At 36.5% G+C, this 22,053-nt stretch overlaps 2 protein-coding genes across 2 annotated transcripts; one reads left to right on the forward strand and one right to left on the reverse strand.

Annotated features, from left to right (window-relative positions):
- Positions 1 to 1,556: 1,556 nt before the first annotated feature.
- On the reverse strand, positions 1,557 to 8,953 carry LOC110442616. Its single transcript, XM_021486303.1, has 4 exons — positions 8,949 to 8,953; positions 8,643 to 8,700; positions 4,579 to 4,633; positions 1,557 to 3,104 (listed from the first exon to the last, which is right to left on the reverse strand). Exons 1-4 carry the CDS (start codon positions 8,951 to 8,953, stop codon positions 2,350 to 2,352), a joined length of 873 nt encoding a protein of 290 aa, XP_021341978.1. The 3' UTR covers positions 1,557 to 2,349.
- A 2,555-nt stretch (positions 8,954 to 11,508) lies between these two features.
- On the forward strand, positions 11,509 to 16,619 carry LOC110442627. The gene is made up of 3 exons (XM_021486313.1): positions 11,509 to 11,577; positions 14,164 to 14,254; positions 15,585 to 16,619. Exons 2-3 carry the CDS (start codon positions 14,167 to 14,169, stop codon positions 16,364 to 16,366), a joined length of 870 nt encoding a protein of 289 aa, XP_021341988.1. The 5' UTR covers positions 11,509 to 11,577; positions 14,164 to 14,166; the 3' UTR covers positions 16,367 to 16,619.
- Positions 16,620 to 22,053: the final 5,434 nt, after the last annotated feature.

Below are 22,053 nucleotides of genomic sequence, written 5' to 3' on the forward strand. Positions count from 1 at the left end.
TTACGCTCAGGTTTGCTCTCTGACTCCTCAGATGTGTCAAAGCAAAATTAAAGGCACTCGGCTAGCTTTTTTATTGGTCTCGGGTAAAGAAACCTGACTAATCGCTAGTATTATACCCGCCTTTGCAGATTACAGGAGTGCGACACCCGTCTTTAAACCCAGTCAATTTTACCGTTTCGCAACCCCTTAATGCTTTTGATGTACATCAAAGGATCAAAATCGTCTTCTTGTCACATCCACAAGGTGGCGCACACTGATCCTTCGATTTTGCTTTGACATATTCCAGTTAAAGCATCTCAAAAAGAAATAGAATCATCCAAGGTGTTCTATTCCATTTGTTTACGTCACAATCACAATAATAAAAAAAATATTAACAATCTGATATCTCCAGATGTTGTACACTCGCAATATCTTGTTTTGTTTCTAACTCCTTCAATAGAAAAGCTTTTCCATAATACAATTTCTTGACTTATTCTAACCTAATGATACTTCTCATTTTAGTTTTCATTGCTGTTTTACAGTCCGACAATGGCGGACACAGAGACCAGATTGCAACCGGGTGACCTTCCTAATGGTTCGCTCAAAGCTCATTTGGTTTTCCAATTTACCATACCTCACCTACCTCAATTGTACATTAAATTGAATGTAAGTCTTTTTTAACAAACAACTGAATTTATGATACAGCATTTACGAAGTAAATATTTATTCATTAAATGGCAATTCATTAAAATATCATTTTTCGTAAAATGATATTGTTTTTCATTTGTCATTGGTTATCAAGTATTGCTAAACCGCCAAGTATCCCCACTTATTTATGCCCTGACATGTGACATATTCCTTATTTATCATTATGATTAATATATGTATTGGCATTTTCCCAGAACATTAAATTTAATCAGTGGTTAAGATATAATTTTTTATATTTATAGGTATTGAAATTCAGATAATTGTTAATAAGGAATATGGCAATCTTACAGAAACATAAAAGCAAGGTTGAAGGTGACGTTATGTAATATTTATATATATATGACACACCGGACCTAGTGATGCCACTTTCGTTTCAGTAACATCCTGAACGCTAATGATACGTTAAACATCACCTATCTGAAAGGTTTCCGATATAGTTTACATAGGATAACACACCTCACTGATCAACTCGACCTCGTCAGATCACATCTAATCTGATATTCATATGACTTTGCTCTTGCTGAAGCTGATATCGTTTTGAGAGTCAAGGGTCGAAAAGTTTGTTAAACTATTACTGTTATCTAGACCCGATGCCCCAACACTAGCTTTAACACAACACAACAACACAAGCTAATGTAATCATCGACGACGCTACCTATTTTAACATATGATTAGGTACTATATTATATATATATTGTTTTAATATTACTTCATTAGACATAAAATTAGCTCGATCAGACTTACAGTTTACTATAACATGGAATCCCAGTGGAATTCATGAGTTTTCGTTGTTTGCTCATAAAATAGTACAAAAACAAGAATAATAATATATTTTTTAATTATTTTTTTTCATTAACAAAGGCGTGGTACGTATATTTGCAGTGATGACTGCTTTATTTGGATGGAGATATGCTATTTCTTTACTTCATTTGAAGGTCGACATGTTTACATGCTAACTTACCTGCCCTGTTATTTTTATTGTCACTACCGCAGTTCCTGGTAAGAGGACATGACATAACTTAGATTTGACCAAGATATACATGGCGGATGTGATGGCTGTAGCCAAAGACGCTCACCATTCCGGAACACAAACTCTTAAATCCTTGCACCTTTTCATTAGTCTCCGTGTAAATCTTTCTTTCCTTATATTTTGACCTTGTTTGATCGATTTCGTGTACAAATTATGGTGTTGTTGAAACTTCGTTTTTCATCTGCTCTTTTCTTAATTACTTTTTTCATGCAACGGCTAAGTAGCCAGCGCAATAAACGTCGAATTGATCGATGCAATTGTGATTAATTATTATGAAATTGCTAAACAGTTTGCCTTGATGGAAGTAATAGTCACTCTCTGAACGACAAAAATAATGATAATTTATTAACACACCAGTCGTGTTTGAAGTACGTGATGAAAAGGCGTATCGTTAACTTGGTCATACACTGAACCGATGCAGATGCCAAATGTTACATGCAGTGCTATACTAACAAAGTAATGTTAATCCTCAGATATAAATGTATGAAACATTGATTTAGCATCCAAATAACTATAACAGACTGTATTTTTAGAGGGGGGGGCGGGCGGGAAATGTCCCTTATTTAAATTGATGCTATGCTATGATGAAGAGCTACAATTGAGGTTGATGTCATTGTGATATCGCTGAATTATCAGAGTTTTGAGACAATAGCTTCGTCAGATTTTTCACAACCATACAGATAGTCTGCTTGGAATATTCTGTCAGATTTTAGATAAATTGCAAAATAAATTCTCTGTTGGTTCTGTGTATCTTGCCAAGAGTACACGTCTAGATTTGAGCACGGCGGTGACTCTCCAATAAACGAAACATCGGTTTTAAGAACCGGTAATCGACAAATGTCGTCGTCATAGTGACGATAGTACCCGGATTGCGACGCTTCTGAAGCACAGTCTGCGCAGAATTTGTAGTATTGTGCATAATTGACGTGTAAATTGATATCCAAATCACTATATCTAGTGCGAATTATTGATTTAAATGCGTTCTTTGGTGGAACAAATTCCTCTTGTACATCTGTTATCATTGCAGGATCAGAACTTGCAAACTTAGTGCATTCTTCAACAAACGCTGTTGGAAGTTTCGACGGTCTCCTTGTTTCTGGATCAATGTTCACCATTTTTGTTTCGATGCGAAATATTCGCCCCATTGTGGAGGAATCTATTAGATCGTGGAAAATGGAATATGATGTTGTTCCAACATTAGGAACTGAAGCGTGTAAAAAGATATCGTTGTTCTCAGGGAAACCTTTTTCGTGAAGTTGAGGAGAACATACAGCCTTCTCCCGTACAGTGAATGCTTTTTGTATAAGCTTTGTTGGAAATCCCTGCTTTATCATCTCTGGATAGCCTTCCCAAAGAAACTTTATTGTTCCATCGAAAGGAAGATGGCCTGAAAACAGACACAAATCTATTTATTCTTTTCAAAAAAAGAAAGATTATTACAAATCATTTGTAATCTTGTGATTAAGTTATGGCATCTAGAAAAAGTTAAATTGAAAATTCGAAATTATTTAACATCTGCAATAAATAATTTTGTTTGATTTAGATCTAAGATGTACAACGTAAAACAGAATTATATTGAACACGTGAGTTGAAAATGTGGCTTAATATTTCCCCTCCTGCCTGAGTAACTTTGGCCAAGTTAAGCCTTCCCTGCAGTTTCAAGAAAAGTATATACGTGCCGTATCTCACTGCATGCCGTAAAAGGGGACTAATGTGGGGGCCTCTGCACAATCTTTAGTTTTATCTAATGTCTTGTGTATGGATACCTTGAAGAAACCAAATTAGATCTTGCAACATTTTGGATCTTTATATTTCTCTCTACTTCTTATCAGCCTTTTTGTTTCCTAGTGCCTTCTTCAGCAGTACCTCACGTTTGGCCCTGGTGTTGAATGTCGACCAAGTGGGATTGTAAAAGCATCATATCCTTGAAATGGCTGCTGTTAACATTCAGCATTTAGGATAATGGCAACGACTGGTCTAACCGTTGTCAGTAGAATGTAACCGGATGGAATGGTATTTCAGTGAGGGGCTATTGCAAGGAGTGATTTACTCCACCATACCCTGCCACTCCAGTACACACATGCACGCATCCATAACATACATTGAGACATGTCCTTAGATAACCCTAGCTGTTCATATGACGTCACACAAATTAGAACCAATCATTAGCCTGTTTCTGTGTGCGACTTAAAATGGTGTATTTGAAATACTTATCACAATTAGAGATACGTGTATAGATACATAAAATCGACAAAATAATCAAATGAAATAATACATTTTCATGAATGTCTAAGTTTCTGAAGTAGGCCATTAAAATGGCGAATAGTCCTACCGTTGTCTTATTTCTATTTTGTTTATAATACATATATTTTGTAATAGAGAAACATCATCATTTTTGCCAGAGATTCACAAATACCTTGCCTTCGTTTAACACTAGTGATCTACGGGAAACAAAATATAATATTTCCCTAATTCAAAGACTTATAAATGTATTTCAGCAATTAATGTTTTAGCAAATGTTGTTATGGTTCTATAACACACATTGCTATTGATTACAAACTTAATAAAGCCAGGCAGGGCTTAATGTAAGTGTGTCAGCAATCGAAATGTGTGTTATAGGACCATAAATATATATAGTTATGCTTTATTTAGATATTTTGAACAGTTCTTTTAACAGCAAATTAAGTCTTGACAACAATGAAATTGATGACGTGACAATAGAGATCGAGCATGTTACAATAGCAAATGCTGTTAAAGTATCGTAATAACATTTGCCTTATCAATGCATTGCAAGGGAAGGATGCAGAGCAAATGATTATATAAATATATAATACAAACTTACCAAACCTGTCTAGTATCACCCAAGTTGGGCGTGGCAATGACACGAGTTGCAATAAGTTGGTCTTCGTCCCCATTCTGACGGAATACAACTCGGAATTAGTACAAAAACTCCTGCTACAATTTTTTATCCAGTTTCTGTGAAGTGATAAATGGATGGTACATAGAGAAAATCAAAAACGCAATTAAAAGAATAAAAATTAAAAAGAAAAGCATCCATAGCAAATGATATTCAGGTTTCACTTAAATATCAAAAATCCGCTATCGTCAAGCCAATTTATTTAGAGTAATACTTTGTACTTGTGAGAAAGATTTCGCTTCATAAAATCTACACTGAACAAAAGGCTAATTGGTATGATGAGGAGTAAGTTCATCCGAATCAATCCGTACCTGAAACTCTATTCGTTAGTGCCCTCTTCTTACGACAGGAAGATGTAGGTGATTCTATAGTTGTTCGATGGTGAACTCGCGTTGATCTAATTCTTGAACTTCGATGTATAAAGGTTGGCATGCTATTTGACTGGTTGACGTCATGACCGAGTATTGTGATAGTGCATGTATAACCAGTGATACAATCTGTGTTTAAACAACCCGGGGTCAAATTAAACTATGCCATTTGAGCGAAGATTAAAGCGTAGTTCAACAGAAACCTACTACAGGTACAATGTACTTGCCGATAGCTTGTGTTTCCTTAAACCGCCAGATCTGCATTTAAAATTGCATCTGTAAAATACTCATCTTCTTCATGTTTGCAGCATAGCTCACCGAACTCGTAACTGAAAAATATTATGTTATTGCGTAAATTTTATCTGTTAATTTTTGCGATCGAATAAAAGATTCAGCAACATGCATGTTCTTAGCCTGTTAATATTTGTGCCACAGTGGCTTTTCAAAAAGATATTTTTCTGACTAGCGTAAAATTGGAAGGCCGATCAGATAAATACATAAATATTGTCAAATTGTTCATCAAATGGAAGATAAACATGCTATTTTGTGTTCTGTGCCTGTTATTGTGTTATGTTACGAGTCGATTACCAGATATACCACATGTTTAAGGGAGTTGATGATTAGAAATGTGATTTTATGTAATGTAATTATGTGCAATGTTTTTGCTTAAAAAATATAAGAATACGTATTCATGAGGATGGAGAGGTTAATAATATCAAGTATCTTCTTGTTATTGAGATAGACATATAATTCATGATTTTTAGACTGAGTATAGAAAGTCTTTAGGATGAGTTTTGATTCAGATGATATTAAATGATCTGACATGAATTTATGTCAGTCAAAACATAGAAAGAATTAACAGAAATATATGATGATGTGTAAATAAAGGCATACTTTATCGTGAGACAGTTTCACAGTGATTTCTTGTTGGATGTTAAAAAGATTTTTTAGAGACATAAATCGGTGTATAAAACTCGTCAAACTGCTGAAGTAAAGGTACTCACGTAAGATAACCTTTGAATTTATTTATCTATAGAAAAGTACTCCAAATATTAGTATATAGTGTGCAAATGTGTCTTATATCACTCTATATCTGAACATAGTAATGATTTCAACAAAAACGAAAATATTTGTATTTGTTTTTTTATTAATTACTTTTGGCAAATAAATTTGTTGTTTACTTCATCGTTTCAAGATGTTACTTAGATCAGATTTTTCGTAGCCGTACAGAAAGTTCGCTTGAAATATCATCGCAGATTTCAGATAGATTGCACAATAAATTTTCTGTACATTGATTTCATCTTATCAAGTATACACGTCCAGATTTGAACATGTGGCAGATTCTCCTTTAAATATGACATCGGTCTCTAGAACCGGAAACTGGCAACTGTCGTCGTCAGAGTAACGATAGTACCCAGATTGCGACGCTTCTGAAGTACTGTTTGCGCAGAATTCGTAGTATTTAGATAAAATTGACGTGCATTTAAGGATTCATATCATTAAATCTTGTACTACGAATAAATTCTTTGAAGGCGTCCTTAGTTGGAACCATTTCCTTTCGTGTTTCTGTTATTAAACCACGACTGTGACTTGGAAACTTGAAACATTTCTCAACAAACACTGTTGGGAGTTGCGATGGCCTCCTTGATTCAGGATCAATATTAATGTGCTTTGTTTCAATAAGAGAGTGTTGCTCCATTGTAGAGGGGACCTATAGCACATTGAAAATAGAATATGTCTTCTTTACAGCCGTGTTGACCGATGCATTGAATAAAACGTCGTGATTCATCAGGAAATTTATTTGGTGAAGTTTAGGAGAAAATTTACCTTTCTCTCGTACCATGTATGTTTTTTTAAGAAGAGTCGTGGGAAGCTCCTGCCGTTTGTTTTTAAGACAGCCTTCCCAAAGAGGTTGTATTGTTCCATCGATGGGAAGATGGCCTAAAGCAAACATTAATGTATAATATTGTTATGACATTCGTAAATACTGATATCAGTTACAAAATGTCATATTGATTTAATTGATTAATTATCTTTTCACAAAATTCTTTTATAAACTCTTCTTGAAATATAATTATAACAGATAGGTATTCGAAACTGAACAAACGTTATTGTTCTTCATGACTTGTTTACTATATTTCTAACTATATAGTAACAACGCTTTATGCTACATTCTATATTTTTCATCTATAATGTCACATGGAGACAACAGTTAATTTATCGTAAGAAGAAATATGATTGATTGTATTATTATATGTTACAGCGTGTATGATTGGGTTATATGGAACATGTATTATTTTTGCAATTTAGATTTTTCAATTCATATATTTTCTTCTAATAAGATCGCTGCCAAAACTGCCTAAAGTAGGGATGTTTTACTCCTTACTCACACCAACTCACACCGGAGCACACACCTTGCTCACACCAACACCAACGCTGCTCACACCGACTCACACCGGAGCACACACCTTGCTCACACTAACACCAACGCTGCTCACACCGACTCACACCGGAGCACGCACCTAAGCTTGCTCACACCAACACCAACGCTGCTCACACCGACCCAAACCGGAGCATACACCTTAAGCTTACTCACACCTTACTCACACCGGCACACACCAGAGCGCACAACACCGCTCCTCACACTGCTCACACCAACGCTCACTCCACAATGCCTAACCAGACTATTTCAGAACAACAACTATTGTAACACAATTTAAAACATGGGCCAAAATGCAAATAAAATATACAGTTTCTTTAAATTACCTTCCGATATTTATCTAACTTTGACAAACTAGCGATATATGTACATATGACAGGTTTTAATGTATCATGTGGTTTTTTATTTATTATTTAATTGTGCGGGTCTTTTATGTGTCAGTTTTAATAGTTTGCCATGTATACCCACGTAAACAAGACCAGCATGATATCTTGTCGACACAGGACAGCAAGAGAATGAATGCGAACTTTAAAGAGTGTATTTGATGGTAAAAGGTACAGCTGTCAATAGGAGTGAACAAATACAAGTAAAGTCGTTTGGGTCATGCGATTCTCTTTGACCTTGCGTCAAATTTCTGTAATACTTCAGACCTTTATATCGAGATAACGTCAGCTACCCAATCTTTATGTACTGTTACAAAATGCACTCGGTCACCAGATTCCATTATTTACTATGTAATACCGACGTACTTCAACTCTCAAACGAATTTAAAACATCATTATTCCATTTCTGTAGAAATTGATCATATACATTAAACCATGTTCGTTCAAAATATTTTGTATAAAACAATAATATATAAGTTGCTAAAAGGTGGAGAATCGTCATACTTCAACAGACAACTGAAGGATAAAGATCTCCAGAACTAGTTCATACGAAAGTGTAATGTTACCATGAAGCTCTACGATACCAACTTTATCGTCCAGATTGGACTCTGTGTATGACAGAAACCGCATACACATCACCCTACTGAAAATGAAGGGGGCGGTTTCACTTCTAGCAATGATGTGTATGTCACTGGCTATTACCGAGAGCTTGTCGACATAAATTGATTCAACAAATACTTCGGACTTTATTAGGATAGCGTCAGTGACACTACCAGATAACGTCAACACCACACTGTGTGGTTATCTGAAACAATACCCTTTGCAGTACGATATGTCGTTTCCGTGTGTCATTATCAAGGGCGAGTACGCATTGACTTTAGACAATTCATCAAAACAAAGTAACCATTAGAGGTGTTGCATTTAGTTATCTTAAACAATATCCTGCATAAACTCCTCTATCTATATACTTTTATTAAAAACAACACCGACTCAAATACTTCATTTGCCGACTAGCCTGTCGCGTACAGTAGCCGGAGTTTATTAGTGCATTGTTGGGCAATGTAATCAAACAAATGTTTGACAGTAATATATATACAACTCCTTCACTTCTCTCCAAACACACGCCATTGACTATGAAGAATGAATTAAATGATCCAGTCCTGGGCTTAAAACCAGATCTAAAAAACTATATTTTTCGATATAAAAAACTCTGGAAAACCTTGGGCTGATCTAGGATGGACAAAATATCGAAAAACTAATGTTTATCAATAACCACTGTAGCATGATGTACAACATGAATGTAACTTATTCTTATGTTAATACTGGAACGAGCATAAAGCGAATACAAGTGCATTGCAAGTTGTTTTTAATTGTGATGTTGTCGGTACGGCTGGCAGCTAGATACTGATACGTGTCCCTATTACACTGCCCGATCCCACCTTATCACGTGACCTATATATATATGTCACGTACAGAGCGAGTAGCACGAGCCGTTTATACAACATTTTCCCGGCTTATACTACCGAAACGCGGGAAAATTTAATTACAGTATGATATGTCGTTTCCGTGTGTCGTTATCAAGGGCGAGCACGCATTGACTTTAGACAATTATCAAAACAAAGTAACCATTAGAGGTGTTGCATTTAACGTTCAACAGTGGAAATATCTACAACACCTAACTGCTCATATCAACATGTCTATTAGAAATGCTGGTATGTAAATGTATTAGTATTAAATATGTATTAGTATTAAATAAAATATAAATAATATGTTACGTGTTTTGTTGTTTCGTATAGGTACTTATGACATAAACCTATGGGAGGGATGAGCTGCTGCATACTGTCATATATTCAACGTAACATTCTCATACATGTGCGGCACTACCGCTAGTGATTCTTTTTTTGAAATTCTCATCAGATAAAGATGTATAAATATCTGTCGGTGTACTTATACAAAATACATTGCGGTTTTTGAGTGATTCGAATATCTGTGTTTTTGTGATGTCTATGCAAAACTTTTTTTTATATGTATATGCAATCATTATATTTTGCCAATGATTTTAACTATGTACAATAAAGTAATAATGAGTTTTACTGTGAATAATAACGATACGACCCTGCTAGATCTGATGCTATAATTTGGATCATGTATGTTATCTTGTCATAACAAACGTTTATATCGTATACTTGTCTTTTTTATTAACGTTATTGTTACACGATCTGGCGCTATAATTTTGAACATGTATTTATCTTGTCATTATAAATGTTAATAGTGTATAGTTGTAGAACTACTACATGGGAAAACGTGCATTTTATTCAATCACCAAACCTGGCATAGAGCGCCCGAGATGGACGTGGTGACGTCACAAGTGGGCGTAACTCGGACTTTGTTCCAAACTGAAACAGTAATATAACGACACTAATACAGACACACTTCGGTAAACTGCCATGACTTTTCCATTGTGGAGATTTCTCTGTCACACCCTCAGGGTAGGGGAAGATTCTATTAATCTCCTTCATCTAATTTGTTCTTTAGAATGATGTTATACTATTCATTAGACCAATGAGTAAATATGATAATGTTCATTAGTTCATCAATTCTTGTTATATATTGGTTTGTCGTTATCTTGAGGCTAATTTAGCCTTTAGTTATACATCTTATCAAAGGATTGATCCTCTCAAACTTTTCCCGTTTTAAGATACATAATTTTGTATATACATTTCTATAGGAAGCCGTTTTACTATTAATCAAATATCTGATATCAAAAATCGATTTTCGGATATAAAAGATAGCATCTAATTAAAGGGTAAGGTACACGCGCACGTGTAAAGTGAATTAGAGGGTGTGCGTGTAAATTGCATGTTTATTATGAGTGTACATTACTTTGACAGGAACATTATTTTGTTAATGAGTGTGGTAAGAATTATTATTGTGAGATAGAAATAGGGTACAAAAGGGCTTACTGAAGATATATTAAGTTGTAAGATATATTAGTGGTTATGTACATTCGGTTGTTAAATACATTACGTGGTTAGGTATATTACGTGATAACGTACATGACGTGGTAAAGTACATTACGTGATAAAGTACATCACGTGGTTACGTACATTACGTGGTAGGGTACATTACGTGATAAAGTACATAACGTGGTAAAGTACATTACGTGGTAAAGTACATCACGTGGTTAGGTACATTACGTGATAAGGCACATAACGTGGTAAAGTACATTACGTCGTAAAATACATTACGAGGTAAAGTACATTACATGATAAAGTACATTACGTGGTAAGGTAAATAAAGTGGTAATGTAGGTAAATAATGTCATAAATAACTTCAGATTTAATTTCATATTTAGAGGAAAGGTACATAAAGTGGTAAGGAACATTTAGTTGTACTGTACCTAAAGATGTTAAGATACATTTCCAGAAACAGGGTGAGGTCACGAGGTTCTGGTCAGTCGACTTTTATTTGGAGATACGTCTCTTTCGGAACAGGAAAATCGTTGATTTCTTCATTCTATTTTTACATTGATTTTTATTTTTGTATTACTTAGATTGAATAAATCACCTGCAGTGAGTTACCGCAATATTTTTATTTATTAAGTAAAAGCGACGAAACCATGTTTTGTTTCTTTCTGAATTAAATACCCCTTATGGAACCCCATCTTTATAAGGGGGAATAACTCTTAATACAAAATGGAAATCAGACGATAAACACAGTCACGTGTGTTCCGACAATGATCTAGTCGAAAGGTAAGATACGACGTATCTCTATTATATGTTAAACTAGATGGAAACAAATATAAACTACATAAGTACATGTGTATTGTATAAATGTATAGCTTGTTCGTCGTATAATATATAAAATAACAGCTGATCTTTCGTGTGTTTTAGACTTAAATAGGTCCTACTTCCATTTCCTATCTATAGTCAAGGTCTAACCCTTGTGACCAGTCACGTCACTCAAAGATACATCTATACTGGTGATACTGGTTTACAGTGAGTACATGGGGAAGATAATACACATTCCAGATAACATCCTACTTTCATTTAACCGGATGTTATTGAGTCCGGCGTGACAATATAAGGGGCGCCAAAGGGTATAAATCGAATGACGTGCGGTTTCAATTCATGAAGTTAGAACATACTAATAACAATTATTGTGTTCATAAATCTAGCTTAATGTTTTTACATTTAGTTTAACGTTCTTGCTTAAGGGAAACATACTACATGTACGTTTAACTATAGTGTAGCATTTTTCCAATGATGTTCTCTAGAGAGGTTTATATATATATAGTTCTACTTGGTGTAATATTTAATGATACACATATTGTTAAAATTCACTTTTTATACATTTAATTAACAAATTCATTTACATTTCTTTTAATATACCTCGCAAACAACAAACCAATAGTTATTTGTTTACCACTAATTTCCATCCCCTTTAGTCAGTCTTTCTTCCTTTGTAATCACGCATTACACATGCAAGAGGAGATGAAATGCAACAGCCAGACCGGGATTCGAACCCGGGACCCTCCGAACTCTATGCGGGCACTTTATCGACCCAGTCCAGTTGCTGTTCCACTACATACATATTACGGCGTAGCATCAACAGAACGAAAAGTTTGACAATTACACAAAAATAGCCCCATGCATTTAATTTGTTACCACATCTAAATAGCTAAGAAAGTAGAAGAAAAAAACACAAACATAGTTTTTGTATGACCATTTCCTGAATACCATTTTCCTTTTGAAAAAAAACAAATCTTGAACATTTGGAGTAGAATCTTTCCGGGGTGCGTCTTAACGTTTAATGAAACAAACATCTGCTTTTTTAATCATATTATTAGTGATAAGTGCTCGCCATTTGTTTTGTCGGAGAGGGAAAACATTGAATTTGAGTTTGAACGTAAGGAAACACTTTCATCTCCCAGTCAAAGTTCAACTATGTCATTTACTGGTTTAAAGGTAACATCATTGCATTCAATACTCCATCGCAACACACAAGTTTGGTCAATCATTTCTATGTTCCTTCCACATTTTTCCAAGACATTCTAGGAAATATCTTTTTGAGACACTAATGTCTCTGCAACAAATGCTTAAAACGTGTTTCTAGTCCCAGAAATAAAAAAAAAAAAATTAACAGACATATTTCGTTATCTTGGTGTGAAAGCGTTTGGAGACATTACGTAAAACTGAATAAGTAACGAGTAAATTAGAATTGATGATTTCAAACATGTCTATCCTTCATGAATAATATATATATAGGATCTTACATTCGTTTTAATTTCATTAAAATTTATGAAACAGGTCTAAGAATTGATCAATTTAGCAAGCCTCTGGCGAGCTAGAATGAAAAATTCGTGACGAGTTTCATAAATTTCCCCTATGAAATGAAAACGAGTGTAAGATCCTTTTTATCACATAATCAAGATTTGTGGCGTTTATTCGTGAAAAACGACAATTTTCATGCAACCTTGAAATGTAAAAAGCCGCCATTTTGACTCAAGTGCGTACATTTGTGACGTCATGTACTTGTTCTAGGCGTGACCTAACAATTGAAGCAAATAAAACGTACAACCAATCACAGGGCTGTTAGGTCATATTACATGGGTTAATACGCAAAAAAAAATTTGACATAGATATATTCACTGGATAACAGAGTACATTATGTGATACAGTTGTACATGTAAAAAAATTTAGTAGAAGCTGATGCAGGGTTAATAATACAAAATCCCTCTCCTACTGTACTGTGTTTTTAATTCTCTCCTACACAAGCTCCCCTTAACTTCCAGTTGGATAGAAATCAAGCATTGCTGGGCCAGAACACTTCCGTTGACCAGATCGCTCAATATGTTAGAGCGCTACTGCAACATTATGAAAGACTCGGGGTTCGAATCATGGTCTAACCCTGCTGAAAGTTTTCACCCTGAACACTATTGTTGATTATATATTTTGTTTGAGTCCTGCAAAGTATGGTTTTCTTTTCTTAAATGGTTTATCAAAGCTATAGTCATGTCGGGGAAATCGATTTCCAGTACTTCGTTACAGTTGTACATGTAACAATGATTTCGTGTCACACTTAAAGTGTTGCGATATTACTGTACACATACATTCTATCTGAAACAGGAAAGATAATAGTGGGCTTCCACCTGGGATCGAACCCTCGATCTCCAGGTTCCTAGTCGGACGCCCTACCACTGAGCTAAAGGGAAATTCCCTCTAGCTCGAATCTAGAAGGCGATCTTAATCCTTTGTACAAGTAAAACCTGCCACATATCTATTCGTTTTCAAAAGTATGGGTTTTTTTTTAAAGTAAATGCATTATTGTTTTTACAGAAGATGGCTTTCTATGAAATTGTCCACGACTCTCTGGCACGAGTAGATATCCATGTAAACGGATTACCGAGCCAGTTCTTCGACAGGACAAGTGAGTAATTATTGATATAAACGGGGCGGATAAGCGCACGACAGGGCGAAGGATAGTTGAATCGCACAATTGTAGGCATCATGTGCGGACGATGTGGACATGGTGTGTTAACGTTATTTTAGTGCATTGTGCGGTCACAAAACTGTAATTGTAATGCAATGTTGTGATACATGTACTATAGAAATGAAAATATTGATTCATATGGATAACCTGTATATTTTTAATGAAGATTGGGCTAACATAAATATTCAACTTACTTCTTGGCCTTGTGCATTACTTGAAATCCTATTTAAGGCTGCATATACAAAACTGTTTAAAAGTGAGAATCAATTTGTATTACTTTGTAGGTCAGATTTTGAAAAAGTTTAGCTTGTTTAAAGGAAAGTATCATGCATAAATCTTTGAACATCCTCAAAGAACCTATGTTCAACTGAAAATACATTATGTACACCCAGTGTGCATTGTCGTAGTAGGGGTATATCGGCATTGTCATGAACAGGCATTGGGAAAACTCTCCAGCGGCGGATTCAGGATTTCTAAAGGGAGAGGGGCGTCTACAAAATACCGTATTCTTTTCTGGTTTTAATAATGTGGTTGCGGAATTTGCCTCATTTCCTGATCCTCGAAATTCCCTAAGTTACCCTCACTTACGTTCTCTGCAGCCCTTGGAAATATAATGGCGAAATCGACGGCTTTGTATGTGCCACCTTGTTGATAGTTTGAACCTGTGAGGTACATCAAAAGAAATCTGCGGCTGCGTAACAAGAAGATTAACCGGCTATGAGGACGGGTGTCGCCCCGCTGTATTCTTTATTGTGATTTAAATTGTAATAAGATTTACTTGCTTTGTCAAAAATGCGAATGTTCAGTGTAAGTAATTATATAAGCAGTATATGGTTAAAACGGAGTAACATTAGAAAAAAATATTAACAACAATGCACAATTGCATCAAAAATGCTATTGTTATTATTTTCTGTTTGATATAAATTTCCGTCACAGTTACTTGTGTGTGGCATGAAGTATGCTTGTAATGTAGCCTCTAGTAATTATCAGTACACGGAGGACAAGTGCCTAATTAGGGGGGCCACTGTCCTTCGAAAGGCAGTGATCACCTCAGCGTTTAGGCACTTGTTTTAACCTTGAACAAAATGAAATAGCTTACCGCCTGTCTTCGATTTTGTCATGGGGTAATACAAAGGGCAGGGGAGGTTAGTGAGCGTAACCTCTAAAGCTTGAGTATGTACTTCCTGGATCTGTCACTGCTCTGATGAATTTTCTTTGTGTCATTTTTATCGTCTTTAATGCATAATCACTTAAATTATTGTTGCAGATAATTTATCGGTTTGGAGTATCGTCGAGCTTTTTTTGAATGCTGGAAGCCCTCCTAATGTTAAAGAGTTTACCAGAAGACAGGATCTGTATAGGACGCGCCAGATAATGCAATTTGTTGTACAAATATCCTGTTCTGTAACACCGGAAATCCATTTGATTTCAAAATACAATAAATCAACCAACAGATTAGTCATGTCAACTGATATTCATGAATTTGGCACGAGTTCTTTCAGTTTGAAAAGCTCAATGTCTAATCGCGAGACAAAAGAGAAACTTGGTGATTTCTTTATTAAACTCGTCACAGTGAACATGAAAACCAGGAAATCATGTCCTTTGCCTAAATGGTATGTGGAAAAATTCAGAGATGTACCGGGTTTCAATACCAATCCTCCGTATCCAAAGCCAAAGATACCGGAAATGCCCGAAGTTATATATCACGTGACCGTTACGGCACGATTCAGTGATATGGATGGGAATAACCACGTGACCACACATCGTTATATGCAGTTTTTCACTGACTGCGCAACAGAAGCAGCCAATTGTGGATTTTACAAACATTTCACTAACGACATGTGCTGGTATCCTGTTGAAACGTTTGATGTCACTTTACTAGGCGAAAGTAAAGTTGGTGACAAGTTACGTGTATGTACGTGGCAAGACGGTGCTGATATTCAAAGAGTATATTTCAACTGCTTCAATGACGGTAAATGTGTGATGAAAGCATCGTTTGTCTATGGGCTGAACACAATTACTCCAAAAATTCCCCCACACTATTTATAATGAGTCAACCTAAACCTATGCCGTTCTACTTTCGGAATACGAAACAAAACAAAACTGAGAAATGCTAAAGAGAGCCATTGTGTGTCAATACATCCGTTGCTAGGAGACTGTCTCTAGGCCCTCAACACGTACAGTTTAGACAGATAAAACAACCAAGAAACCCCATTGACCAAATGTACATATTTATAATTCAATCGGTTTTCAGTGGACAATGTTCCCGGTGGTAATGTTATTAAAGACATTAGTTAGTTCACTAATGTATTTTTTGTTTTTCTTTATGTTTCCATCCCCAGCTTTTCGGGGAAAATGGGGGATATTAATTTGGCTCCGTCCCTCTGTCTTGTTTTAGTGCGCTAATATGATCCGATTTCAACAAAATGTGGTGTGTATATACAAATTTACATGGTTGGGGTGTAGTTTGATCGTAAAAATCTACACTGTAAGTGAGATTTTTGCATAGTTATGCATACTGAATGAGATTATAAACTTGTGATTGGCTAATTGGTTTCCGTGCAATAACGTTCCTACTAATGGGTAGATTTCGACGGAATAGGTTTTGCACATACATGTTGACATGTCTCGGGTTAAGTTCGATCGCGAATATGATCCATGCATGTTTACGCCTAATTTATGACACCTATACATGAACTAATGAGGTTATAAATTACAATAGACTACATCTTGAACATGTCCTGCAGTAAGCGAATTGGCTTGTTTTTTCCTTATTCAAATATAAACGATGGCGGACAATTTTTGTATTATTGATATAATATTACTTCCCTTGAGCTATAGGTAATGAACTCAATTTCATCCACAGCATTACGACAACACTTGCTGAAGATGTATTAAGCTCTGCAATAAACCTCTACATATATACTGTATAGCACTTTAATTCGCGGGGTCAATATTTTGTAGTTTCGTATGCAGTACATATTCGCGGGGTTAAATTTCCCTGTGCACCCGAATTCCATGTGTCGTGCAAAGTATTTTGAGTGTCATCAACATACTGTTCCCGAGCGTCGTCATCTGTCAGTGACATCACTTGTTTTTACATGGACTGCGAAGTTGTATGGTGATAATCTGATTTGAGTTCATTAAAGCTTGCATAACAGCGTGATCACGTGATGGCCGAAGAGAGCTGACCAGGTGTGTGATGCGGGTGATTAAAATCGGAATATTCTTCTGAACAAGGACACTGGGAAATGTCTTTTAAAGACAAGTAAGTTGCCATTACATCATGGAATCATCTTAATCAGAAATTTGAAGTTTGGGTCCTATATAAAAGACATAATTGAGACTTTCTGTGGATTCTTTGTCACATACTGTTGCTATATTTAGACCGTGTTACCTTGACAGCTATATAATACACTGTGAGCACGGTTCATGCACGTACCTGTCAAACGTTTTGCTATTTGTACCCATCGAACTTGCTACATCAGTATACATTATGTCTAGTTCTAAATCCAATATTCTAGTTACTTGTGAGACACGACGATAACCCGAGACCAGGCTGAAATGTTCTGTTCAGGGGTTACGAACAATACCAACATTACCGATCTCAAACGTAATGGGTTGTGTAGCCCTCTTTCCCCCGATGAACATTTGTCATTACCCAAAAGGTCTACTAGTGAGAATACGCCGACTTCTAAAACGGATGACCTATCTGATGCCCCGATCCCCAGTCCCGGGCTGAGTCAAATTTTAGACACATTGTACTGTACAGAATTCCTCAATAAACTTGTTGACATGTTAGCACCTGCCGTTGCTTCTATTGTAACATTATCGATCGAAAATATTCTAGTGGAACGCGCAAAGCCTCAGATTGAAGCAACCGTTAACGAACTCGTGTCCGAGCACCTAAACGACGTTGTCGAACGTAAAATTGACGCGGCTATTTCCCCCCTACACACTGAGATCCAACGACAGGCCGATGAACTACAGCTCGTTAAAAGCAGACTCCATACGACGGAATGTGACCTTGAGGAACTACAACAGTACTCCCGTAGGACGGCATCGAAATTTCATAACGTGCCCATCCCCCCGGGTGGGGTCCAAGAGCTCGATCCATACCGAGCAGTTGTAGCAATATCCAACGACATCGGGGTTCGCCTCGACGCTAATGACATCTCGAGAGCCCACGTGATAGGCACTCCGAGGAACCAGAGGATCACTGTTATCGCTCGGTTTATCCGATAAACGGACAGACAACGCGTCTACGACAACCGGTTTCAGCTAAAGAACCATAGACATCACATACTAATTACAGAGAGCCTCACCAGACCCAGACAGAAACTAGTATCGAGACTGAACATTCTTCGAAAAGACGGCAAAATCAATTCATTTAGAACAGCAGATGGCCGTATTTATTGCAAGAAAACACAATCCGCGCGGAAAATCGAAATCTTTTCTCCCCAGTGCGTTGACAAACTTGCAAATCCTGTGGTTGGACCAGATCCAGCATCTCTAAACCATCAGCCACAAAGTCCATCGGTAACCCATAGGTAATTGACACAATCACTTGTAAATATGTACATGTACATATTTGGACAAATCACCCAGTGAATACATTATGTATACATAAATACACAAAGATCAACTGTTTAATATATATTAGTGTGTATCCATGTCGTACGCTGACTTGATACAGGTACCTGGCGCTCGGCCGGGAACTTTTAGTGGAGACTGGTTACACTTACCATATGTATAACGAACATGCGGGTATGTGCGTGTACGCGTACCCAATACATGCATATGAGCATCCGGTAAGATGCATATACATGTACTACACGTATTGGGTGTGTTCGAACATACTTATCTCCAGTCTCCTCATCAGTCTCCTGGTTCGTCGGGGCCCCCTTTTCAAAGAAAGTCGTGGTAATACTTGCCTGTATGTATTGACTTACCTGTGTGTTTGTGAACCATATGTGTGTACCTTTACGCGTAGCAACATAATGTATACTACTATATATACCAAGATCATTGAGAATTCGCAAGACTAGTCCATTCACGTATCCACTTTATACTCCAGACACATTTTTACGGCTACTAATGGCGTTCACCGCCACCCCGGCCTCCCCCCCCNACACATACCCACCTACACATGGAGAAGGTAGCATCCTGGTAGGTGGCCATGGCTTTATTCCAATGTTGCTGAAGTAGAAAAAGAACTAGATGTATATATGTATATGTGTGTGTGTATACGAGTATAGGTGCAAGTGCCCTAGTGGTTAGGTGCACTATGTGTTTGCATGTGTGTGCACATATGTGCTTATGTTATGAATGTATATGGGATTGTTTTGTGCCAGCGTGCGTGCTTATATGTAATTGTATATCTACACGTACATATGAAAACCACGACAAATTGTGTAAACATATGAAATATGTAAATATTTTACCTTCAAATTATGTGTTTACCCCAGCAATCCTTAAACAAGTGTTTTTCCCCCGCCATATGTTAGCATTGCATTCATACTTACATTCGTGTTTACATGGATGTCAATTGATGTGCATTCATGTTTTGATTCATAGCTATATTGTGTCAATTTATGTGTATTTATGTTTTGATTCATGGCTATATTGTGTTTATATTTCATATTTCAAATAACTATGTTTCCACTCGATCTTACCATAACGCCTATTCGTGTTGATTCATGTTTTCACTCACGCTCATTGATGTACTTTTATGTGTATTTATGTTTCGATTCAAGGCTATATTGTATATATATTTCATATTTCATAGGCTGATTCACTATTGTACATATCATTTACATTAATATCTACATTCCTGTTCATACGTGTTAATTCGTGTTTTACATTCGTTCATCTTCATATTATAGCCGCATGTTGATATACATGTACTTACATTTTCTCAACTTGCTTATTACTACCCCTCCATCAATGAAAATCAGCGGTGAAAGTAATTCCAGTACAGCTCCGTCCATATTAAAAATAGTAATACATGAAAATATATTGTTTAGTAACCTGTGCGAGGGATAACGATAACAGTGTATTCGTGTCTGTATTATTTTGAAATGCCTTTTTACCTGATTAGCCTCCAATAACGATTAGTAAGTTTCTCCCAGTGTTAAATTTGTATGTATTTAACGTTACCCGCAAGAACATTGTCTCAACGACAAACAGTGTTTGTTTATGTTGTGTTATTTTGTGTATATCGTTCTAAATCATATCGTTTCCTCTCCCAATACCCCGCCTCTGTCCTTACCGTCTTTAGCTCTAAATCATCCTTCTCTCCCTTTTCCTCCATTCTCTCTCTTTACTCCTATCTCTCCCTTTTCTTCCCTTCTCTACCTTTTCCTACCTTTATATGTATGCACCTATGACCCCACTGTTCCCGTCAATTCTGAGTACGTAGCCGTACACGTGTGTACATGTGTGGATTACAGACCCGATCGCCGTCCTGTAACAGTGTTAATTTTTGATGATTGTGGGTAACGATATAGTGTCCTACAGAGCGGCGATCGGCTGTATCTACCTTCGTACACACAGTGGCCTATCTAAAAAACAGTATATTTTCTACATAAATCTCCGTAAATTACTAGGTGGATGCATGCTCGGTATAATATATGTTCTTACAAAACTGGTATATGCTATACATTTGATCTTATCTAGCGTTATTGATAATTCGAACGTTCTGTTTATTCTCCAACTCCTTCTCTTATCTAGTAATGATGTACATCCAAATCCAGGACCTGATGATCTCCACAAAGACTATTCTATTTTCCACCTTAATATTCGCAGTCTTAGAAATAAGTTATCTTACCTAGAACATGTAGCGTCGGACTTTGATGTTGTCAGTATTACTGAGACCCATCTTGAAATATCCATAGCAGATGATGACGTACTCCTAGATGGTTATGATATGTACCGTAAAGACCGTGGAACACCGGGTGGGGGGATAAATGTTTACACTTCCAGCCTCATGTGCACACGTCGTCGAACTGACCTGGAATTCCAGGTAGGTGAAGTTGTATGGGTAGAGATCCAGTTTCCAAACAAGAAATTTCTTTTATGCACAGTATATAGACCTCCAAACTGTGTACAAGCTTTCTTGGATTTCTTCCGACTTTCTGTAGAAACAGCCATGAATGAGACACCGTATGTTGTTATAGTTGGTGATATTAATGTTGACCTTCTTACAGTAGATAATAATCACTCACTCGTTGATATAATGAACTTTTTTCACCTGACGAACGTTATCGACAGACCGACACGAATTGGACGCACGCGCTGCACACTTCTTGACCCCATTCTTCTATCAGACACTTGTACTTTTACAATAGCCGACATAATAGAGATAGACCGTGAAATTTCGGACCATGAAGCGACATCTGTAGAACTAAATATAGGGACTAAAATTGTTAGAAAATATGAAAGAAAAATATTATGCTATAAAGACGCAGATTACGAACGTTTTAACAGCTTACTTGTAGCAACGGACTGGACTGATCTATTTTTGAGAACCCATTCCCCGGACGACATGTGTGACACTTTACATCTAGATATTTAGAAATAGCTGATGAGTGTATTCCTTCTAAAGTAGTCACAATCAGACCTAATGACAAACCTTGGTTTAACTCTGACATGAGACGTGAAATTAGGAAAAGAGACAGACTTCTCCATAAATATAAATCCAATCGCACTCCACATAATTTGAACAACTTTAGGAA

Source organism: Mizuhopecten yessoensis, unplaced genomic scaffold (genome assembly GCF_002113885.1).
Source record: "Mizuhopecten yessoensis strain PY_sf001 unplaced genomic scaffold, ASM211388v2 scaffold716285, whole genome shotgun sequence".
NCBI lineage: Eukaryota > Metazoa > Mollusca > Bivalvia > Pectinida > Pectinidae > Mizuhopecten > Mizuhopecten yessoensis.

Bases quoted from the DNA above. Each gene is read 5' to 3' on its own strand.
- LOC110442616 (XM_021486303.1), bottom strand. The intron at 4,634-8,642 runs GTATTGTTTCAG...GTATTCCGTCAG, and splicing joins GACATATCGTACTGCAAAGG to AATGGGGACGAAGACCAACT. The intron at 3,105-4,578 runs GTGATACTAGAC...GTCTGTTTTCAG, and splicing joins CATTGCCACGCCCAACTTGG to GCCATCTTCCTTTCGATGGA.
- LOC110442627 (XM_021486313.1), top strand. From the start codon at position 14,167: ATGGCTTTCTATGAAATTGTCCACGACTCTCTGGCACGAGTAGATATC. The intron at 14,255-15,584 runs GTGAGTAATTAT...TTATTGTTGCAG, and splicing joins CCAGTTCTTCGACAGGACAA to ATAATTTATCGGTTTGGAGT.